General features: G+C 33.8%; 1 protein-coding gene across 2 annotated transcripts in view; it reads right to left on the bottom strand.

The window, feature by feature from the left end:
* Nucleotides 1-247: 247 nt before the first annotated feature.
* LOC106878959 (hydroxyacylglutathione hydrolase, mitochondrial) overlaps nucleotides 248-9,345 on the bottom strand; it is a 90,529-nt gene continuing 81,431 nt past the window's right edge. For both annotated transcript variants that reach the window (XM_052970536.2, XM_052970535.2), the window contains exons 7-9: nucleotides 8,918-9,019; nucleotides 5,881-5,960; nucleotides 248-431 (exon numbers count right to left, since the gene is read on the bottom strand). In XM_052970536.2, the coding sequence (XP_052826496.1) occupies nucleotides 341-431; nucleotides 5,881-5,960; nucleotides 8,918-9,019 (273 nt within the window). In that variant the 3' untranslated portion in view covers nucleotides 248-340. The remainder of the gene's footprint in view (nucleotides 432-5,880; nucleotides 5,961-8,917; nucleotides 9,020-9,345) is intronic.

Here is a 9,345-nt window from a genome sequence, read left to right as displayed (position 1 = left end):
CTATGCTCCTATCTGCAAACTGGCCTATGGCATAAGATAGAGGCAGTCAAGTTGTATCCTCGTAGCTTGCATGTCAGTGTAGAAAAAAGGAAAAGATGAGGTCACATGTCTGAACCTTAATGTTGTGTAATGCCCTTTATATCTGACCAGCTTGTTTGACATGCTATCAAGTGGGGTAATGTGCCTACAAGTGCTTGTTGAAATGGAAGCAAAAAAGTTTTTAAAAAAGAGAATATCCAAGGCAAAATAATTCCTTAAAAATCTTTATTGAAACACAGATTATAACAAAATTTAAATCAACAGCTTGTTATATGTCACATATAAATTCAAATAAAGGATATTAACCTTTGAAGTTATTCTTCTTTATACGAATAAACTTCATTACTTCAATAGGATCAGTAAGATTCGCATACTTCTGTATAGATGCCTCTCTGGTAAAGGAAATCATAATAAAAATTATATATTAATACAATTTTAAAATTATATGTGAAAGTATACAAAAAATTTTGTGTTGTAGTGTGCATGAAAGAATTTAGTCTTCCTCAAAAAGCGGGTACAAATTGTAAATGGGATATTATTTTTGTTAATGTATCTGAAATACATTAACAAAATACAATACAAAATATAGTGCAAAGCATAAATATTTTTGCACTAGTTTGCTTGACTAACAGAGAATGGATTTCTTAGTTGAGTAGTAGAAAGGGCTGTAAAACCAAATGCTACAATAAAAAAACCGAACAATTCATATATGAAAAAGTGAAAGTAAAAAAGTAATAAAAATATTGCTACATAACTGAAATAATAGTAATTGTCACACTCATGATATGTATGCAGCTATGTCAAAAGCTACACAAAATACTGCCAGTATAGTGACATTCACAAAAAGTCAAGTTTGTGTACAGTGAAGTTTTTCAGAATTAAAATTATTATTATATTTTACATCATCCAGATAATTAACTCAGGTAATATATGTAACAGAGTGGTTACTAGAATGTAACAATTGGTGTCTATGTTGAAAGCGACAATGATGATGTTGACTCCAGGAAAGATAGACAGTGGCCAAAGTTGTAGATCATATATTTTGTTGCACAGTTACATATAATCATTTCCTAACCACACGGGCAGGTGTGTATAAAAACAGACAGAAAGCATATGAGTTATATTTTCCTGTATGAATGTTGCTGTTTTCGTGTTTAACTACTTGATGCTAAAACTAGGGATCAAAGCAAGATAGAGTGAATGTAAGTTTAACAAGTGGATAGCATAAGACTTACATGTCCTGGGTCATTTAAGCAGCAGATAGAGAGAGAGACAGAGTGATGTTGTCAAAATAAAAGTGAGTTAGCGAGAAGGGCTAAGAGAGTGGTGGACAAGACAACTGTATCATTGGTGAATTCCATAGCTGTCACTCTGTGATGTTACTTCAGTCGAGACAGTGTTTCATTCAGCCGGTCAGCTTCCTCTCTGCCAGTCGCTCTCACTAACTGATCTTTCTTTTTAAACTACTAGTATTTACAATGATACAGACTAGCTAGGAAAATGGATACACTGTTTTAACTATAGCTAAATTAATATAGGTCACGCTTGTTTACTTTCTATGATATAGCAATGTCATGGGTCAAACAGAAAATGCATTAATCAGCATTCCCTTTCAACAGGACAATAGGTCATATAGCTTGGGAGAATTTCTAGATTCAATTTCAAATCTCAGGCAGACAGGGCCAAACGAGATCTCTACACATATATCTTCATTTTTAGTTAAGCATTAGGATGAACTTTCAAATACAAAAGACAAACAGAACAACTAAGTAAAGATGTTGTTCTAACAAGAGAGTAGAAATGCTGCTGGATATTTTTATCTTTTCTTTTTCTTGATAATTTGATCTTTTAAACTTTTAATGTTGTTAATAAAAATGTGTTGATCAGTGTTCTTCATTTTAAAAAAATGGAAAAAATAAACAGAATGACTCCAGCTTATGTTGAATGATTTAGAAAGTATAAATCTTGTAAATTAGAATAAATTCAACGCTAAAATATAACTAAAAGAAAGTACATAGCATATTATATGTATTGATGATGTAATCTATGAATACATCAATAACTTTCTACCAAAACAGCTATTGTAAATTTTAAGTCCTATTTGTGTTCTCTTTATATATATATGTGTGTATATATGTTTTGTATGCGTATATAAATGTACATACATTTATCAGTGTGCATGAACTTGTTTGAGTATATGCAGACATAAATTTGTATGCACGTGGGCATGCTTAAACACTTATTTAAATATATCCAGGCTTATGGAATGAAAAATAGTGTTGTATGTGTGTATACATAGATATATATACAGCATTACATGTGAGTATGTGTGTGTATGCCTGTATAATTTTTAGCATTAATTGTTTATGTATATGTCTTACCAATAAAAAACTTATTGTTGGATCTATAAACAAAGTCTATAATCCAAAAAGGGAAATGCTTCAATGATGACGAGAAAGTAACTTCATATCATTGTGTGGTATGAGTTTGCTGACCAAATCTGTATCTGGCAGACTGATATAGCATGAGGTTTGCTAGGCATAGAATTGATTCTAGCTTTAAGGTATCAAGAGACAATTGACTTGCTTCTTAATTATTTTCTTTTTCTTTTTTTTCTTCTTTTTTCAATTTCTTGATAAAATTCTAAATTTTGACACCACCTATTTTGATCAATGCTAAATATTTTGCATTCAAGCAAGACAAGCTGGTCATTTCTATGTATTGTTTTTATAAATACACAATAAACAATTCCATGGATAGCTATGTCCATAGAATGCATGACTTGATCATCATTAATAGACATGTGAGAATAGGCATAACGTAAGAATAGTGAAAATGGAATTGTCGAAACAATTGTCAACCATGAAATAAAAGTAATATCACCAATTTTCAATTTTTGTTATTCATATTCTATAACAGTAATAGAACTTAGGGGTTTTCTGTTGAGTCAAAGCAGCAGGTTTTCTTGGCAGATATTCCCCTTTCACAATTTTCAGGTAAAAGCTGTCCATGGGAGTACTTCCTGAGGTAAATATTTGGATTATATGCATACATATATTTGTAAGTGCAGGATGATTGAATGGTAAATCCAATGACAATGGTCATTTATCAGGCAACTAGGCTATACCAATGGTAATTGTCTCAGCTGAGGTCAGCACTCAGTGCACGACAATGGTTCAGCATATATTTACATCAACCACTTTAAAAGAAGTACTGCTTAGTAAACTGTAATCACTGTTATTACTGTGGGAATAAGATCACCCAACAGTGTAAGTCAGACAAACAGTGTATATTGGTTTAAAAAACATCAAAAATTTACATTGGTATGGTAAATCTGAAAACAGGGTGTAATACATAATGGGCCATGACAGTCTGTACATCTTGTCTCCTCTTACTGCACATCATTTTGATACATTCTTCTTTTTTCAGTTGGCAACATTGAAGTGGGGAAATGTCCACATCCCTTGATAATTAAGCACAGGGAAGAACAAGTATGTAGACACCTTTGTTATCTGTGTGGTGGAAAATTTGAAACATCTATTATTTCTTTTGTAAGAAACTCATGGAATGTTAGACTATCACCCACAATGCCAAGCATTTACCATATCAAAAATGAATTTATTAGTCCATCACATATGAAAAAGTTTCTCATACCATTTCATGAATTTGCACACTGATTTGTGTGTTGATGTCAGTTCAGTGGAATGATCAGCACCACTGTCACATGATTGTATGCCAACACCACAGTTGGTTTCATTACTGGATTTCCAGTCTTGCCTCATTTGCCAGTGTCAGATATGCTAGCAGAATGCATGGTGAACAACAAACAAACATTTTACTTGTCTCTCTACTCCAATGTCATAATACCACTGTCGGTGGATGGCACATAATACCACTGTCAGTGGTTGGCCTTTGCAAAGTTTTGCACTGTGAAGTTTAGGCAGTATTTTTTTCTGAAGGTATGCATGGTCCCACAGGTGATTGTTTTCCAGCTGAAGAAAGAGGTCAGGACTGGAAAACCAGTTGTCCATATAAATGAATATTGTATCCTTTATCCATCAACTCATTCAGTGACAAGACAACATTTGTGGATGATAGAATGTCCAATTTATCTTTAATGTATATTTCATAGTTTCAAGTATAGCTGCAGTTGCACCAGGCAAATGACATGCCTTATAAATTTTTATCTCAAAGTGGGCACATGTACTAGGATTGTACTGCTTGAATTTCAGCCACACCTTGAACTTCTACAGACTTTCACCAGTGAAAATGTTTTGCGTGGGTAAATAAACAGTTCTGAAATTTTCTGCAATTTCATCAATGATAGGATGAATTTTGTGAAGCCTGTCATTGTTGTTGCTGCCAGAGATAAATTGAAGGTTTTCCAGCAGTGCTAAAAGCTGATCATGTGACATCAGCAAAGAAAGGCGTTTCATTCGTGGGAACTCTGCTCCAAAATGAATTGAACATTGGTTTCTACATAATACTCATGAGGATGAATGATGCAAGGAAAACTTTGAGTTCATCACCTGTAGTTGGAAACCATTCAGTGTCTTGTCTGGGCCTTGCATTCTGAGGATGATTCACAGCATAGTCATTGGTTTCATCGACCATGTATTCAAACATTTCTCCCATCATGAATTCATGATTTTGAAGATCTGCCTTTATATCAGGGGTACCAAAAAAGCCGTACTATCACGGAAAATTATCCATTGCTCAACACACTACATTTTGTTGGGCAAGGCCATGCACTGCTGCCCTCCTGCCCCTGACATAAGATATTTGTCACTGCTACTGGAATCAGAATCACCCAGTCTACTGGGCAAATAATTACTCTTGGAGTCTGAATAGTCCAAATTACTCTCGGAGTCTAAATAGTCCAGAACCAACTATTGAGGACTCACCATGTGATGTTGAAGCAGAAGAATTTGGCATACATGGACATGATGACAAATATGACATGGACCATAAATTCAATGAATTTATAGTCCTGATGAACCTGGTGTCAAAGCTGGCATAGATGGACAAGAAGACAAATGTGAAGCCAATGTAGCTGAATGTGAAGATGAACGTGAAGCTGGCATAGCTGGACATGAAGATGAATGCAAGGACTGTAAATTCAACAAAACTGGCAGAGCTGGATGTGACAATGACAGCAAATTCCATGAAGAACCGGAAGAATTAAAGAAGCTATAGTGGAAATGGTTGTGTAGCTGCCAAAGCCACAGTTTTTATACTATTATGGTGATGAGCCTCAAATCGAGTTGGAAATATTTACATGAAGAATCTAACAAACCTTACAGATTCTTTTGAAATTTTCACAGTGATATCTATTATTGACTCCATGAGTAATAGCAGATATTTATGTCAACTAGTACAAAAACTGGGACGGATAAGGTTGTTTATATTTATGCCATCCAATTTAAAGCAAGTACACAATGCCCATAGATGTACATCAACCAATATCATGGGATAAAAAAATGTTTACTTCACAATCACAAGGTCTTAGTCTCAAATTCACCACTGCATAGCATCTTAGGTAAATGCTACATTTTACAGACTTGTGAGTAAAACTGTGAAGATAGAAATTGCATAGAAGCTTGTTGAATAGATTATAGCTGTCACAGCCTGTTGTGATGATTCCATTTCAAAATTACAGGTACCTATGCTTGTGGAATACTCAGCCACTTACACACTAATTTACTGATTGAACATCTGAACACACATGGCTGGAAAATCTGACCAAGATTCAATCAAATCACCCCTTCCTCCTGGACATATATCATCCAGAAGACTCATAAAACTCAAGTATAAACTAGTCAGAAAAATAGTCATATTTACCTGACTCGCATAAATGGGTTAAATAGAAGCTCTTCTCCAATTGTTGATGGAATGGTTGGCTTGCTCTGAGACCTTTGCTCCTATGATAAATAATAGAATATTACTGTAAAAAGCTAAAGATATCCTTTCTGTTTAACAAAATCAAGTCTACATTTTTTAACTTATACATAGACTTTCATATAATTACAATTATAACTTTGTAGAGGTAAAAATGGCCAAATGGGTAAGGTGTAAGATCAGCAGTTTAATGCATTTCATAGCATTTCAATCTAGTTTAGTCTAAACAACTTTAATTTTTCAACCCAAGACTACATGATGAAACTACACCTCTAAACAATTTGATCTTGGATCAAATGTCTTATTCTTGGATGCACAGTTACAGAAATAAGATATATGATAGACTTGAATATTAATCAACCTATAGAAAAATTTTCTTCTCTAAAGAAGAGGCCTGTCATGTCCTTATGACTATAATAAAGCTGAAGCTTAACCTGCTTTCAATGGCATATAAATAGCTGAGATTACAACACTTCCCACTGGATGAGAAGTCAGTCTGTCACAGAATTAACTTCCCAGCTATTGCAGGAACTCAATTACAGCTGAATGGACAAAAACACAATGCACATCCAGGTTCAGTAATTGAAATCATGGTTGTAAGACAATGAATGCTACATCCTAACCACGAACTTAATATTTAAAAAAAAAAGAATTATTAAGAACAACTAATCTCAGATATTTACTTAATTCTACATCCTCAGTTAACATATCTGTAAAGTATAATCTTTTGGAGAATATTATATGAATCAAATTCAAAGAGTAATTTACTTATCCATTTAACACAACTGAAGCAATAACTTCATGATTTTCGAAATAATTACAGCTAATGATCATATATAAGCTTTTCATTATTTGTTAATTCTAAAATCTTTTCATGGACAGGATGCACTTCTCAACATTAAACTAACAAGTGTTCTGGTATTTAAATTTTTAAAAAGTTCATTTCTACATAGTGGATATCATCTTAACTTCCTCAGTAGGCAAATATTGTAATATACTCTCCTATTAAGTACTCATCTCTTTTGTACATAGCTTATCAGTATACTTGAAGTTTTTACAAACTCTTCTGCAATGAAGAGGCTACTTCTTTGAATTTGCTTATTGTATTTCACTTATACAAACATTTAGCCCTTGGACTCCTTTTTACCAAACATAAATTATTTCCATACACAGTGCACCAAATGTTATGTGCAGATCTTCCTAGAAATAATCCTAAGTACTTCTTACCAAAACACATGTTCCTGCAATACACTAACTTCAATGTAGTAGGTATAAAACCCAATGTCTAAACTACGTATCTGACTCAGGAGTACTTGAGTGAATATGGCAGACTCACCAAACAATGACCAAACAATTATCATCAACACCGATGGGATGATTGGCACCACACCATATGCTGCCATCAGCTGCACCCACACTAACGCTGGCAGCTACATCATCAACCAGAAATACTGGATCATTGCACCATATCAACAATGTCAGCAATTATGTTACCAACAGCGTCCCCCAGGCATGGAGCCTACCAGAGATATACCAAGAATGCAAATATAGCCACATCTCAAGTTTGTAAATATATCGGATCGGCCAGTACATCTTTCAAATGTTGCTTCCATAACCACCAGTCTTCCTTCAGAGTCCCAGAAAGATGCTTTGTCATGACGCTGGCCAGCCATGTGAGGCACCTCAAAGATCAAGGGACTCCATGTAATATCAAGTGGAAAATGATAGAACATCCAAGCCCATATGTTAATGGGAGTGCCTGTTGCAAAATCTGCTTCGCAGAGAGAACCAAAGTTCTTAAGGACGATGCTAAACTGGTGTGTTAAATAGTTGTAAGGAAGTTTTCTCTAAATGTGTCCATTTAGGCTATTTAGGCTATTTGAGGCCTGTAAGGGTTTTGCATCCTCAGGTCCAAGGGAGATAACCTGTCCTCACTAATGTTTTTACGCTAACCATTAAATCTCAATATCTGTGCATTTCCTCATGTCTGCGTGGTAGAAAGTTTAATTTTTTGTCTTTGTATAGAGTCTGACAAGCTGTCCACAAGGCTGTGGCTTTCATGGATATGAAACTTTTGGTAACTCTATGACCAGAATTTAACTTTTTGTTTTAACAATTGCTGCTCTATTCTTTAGAGTGTGCTTCTTTTCTGATATGTTTTATTGACTACATATACATACACACACACACACACAGAAATACTATTATATTTAATCAACCTCTGTTTATTATTGAAGGACTTATTTTCCAGAATGTTAACTTCATTTTCATTATTCAAAAAGGAATTCTTATGAATTATCTAGAATCTGATCTTCATCATGTGCCATGTCCCTGTACATGAGCTTGACTTTCAGCATTTGAACACATGACATTTAATGATGAACTAATCAAAATTTTGCTTCACTAAAAAATAGAAAAGAGTAAGTTAATAATCCAGGGAATCCTGTTGAGATCTTTAACCACATAACACATAACAAATTACTTTTATCATCATCACCACATTTTTTGCATCCATTTTCACATTTTTAACATCTTTAAATAAATCACAAATCTTGCAACAAAATCATCTTTTTATTGACTTTATCTAGTGGACCTATGTATTTATATGTCTTCATCACTTTCCCAGATGGTTCCAAAATTCAATACCTTTTGGTAAGGGAACATAACTAAACACTGAAAACATTTTCACTTAGCATGTAACATCCATCTATTTACATTATACTGCTTGAGGAACTAACCAATTCTCCTAATGCCCAGATGCTTCTCAATTCATACACTTTTACTAACTTTATTAATCAAGTAGACAAATAATTTTTGGTAAGTATTGAAAAAAATCTATAACTTGTGACAAAAGCCTGGTAACAAGTAAATACATAAATATAGCATAACCAGATAACCAATAGGGCACATGCTTATTAAAGGCAAAATAACAAACACAGCTACACTAAAACATTACAATATAGTAAAATTAACTACTAACCTTTGCCCACAATGCCTTTTCTTGAACAGCTTCATTTTGGGGCTCAACATGAGCCGCAAACTTGAGGTTATTTACAGTATATTCATGTCCACAGAAAACATGCTAAAATAAGAAGATAGTTGTAAAGATAGCCAAGTCAATATTGTAAGATGATGCAGTGGAAATGTGGCCATACTTTTAACCCTTTCATTACTGTACTGCAAGCCAAAATACACCCCTTATGTGTTTCAGTTAAATTCTAAAATGTTTGTGTATTTAGACTGGTTTTATAAAACTCTAACTTTTTTTATTTATCAACATATTTGTGTGATTTTTGGAACACAGGTTTTTAACCAAATTTGTTTCATAATTTTTGTCGCAAAGGTAAATTACAGGTAAATTCAACAAAGTACAACAGATACACACATACATATATTGCATAAATGTGT

Source organism: Octopus bimaculoides, chromosome 9 (assembly GCF_046866305.1).
Source record: "Octopus bimaculoides isolate indiv1 chromosome 9, ASM4686630v1, whole genome shotgun sequence".
Taxonomy (NCBI): domain Eukaryota; kingdom Metazoa; phylum Mollusca; class Cephalopoda; order Octopoda; family Octopodidae; genus Octopus; species Octopus bimaculoides.
Note: the sequence above shows the minus strand (reverse complement) of the source record. Positions and strands in the feature narration are given on the sequence as shown.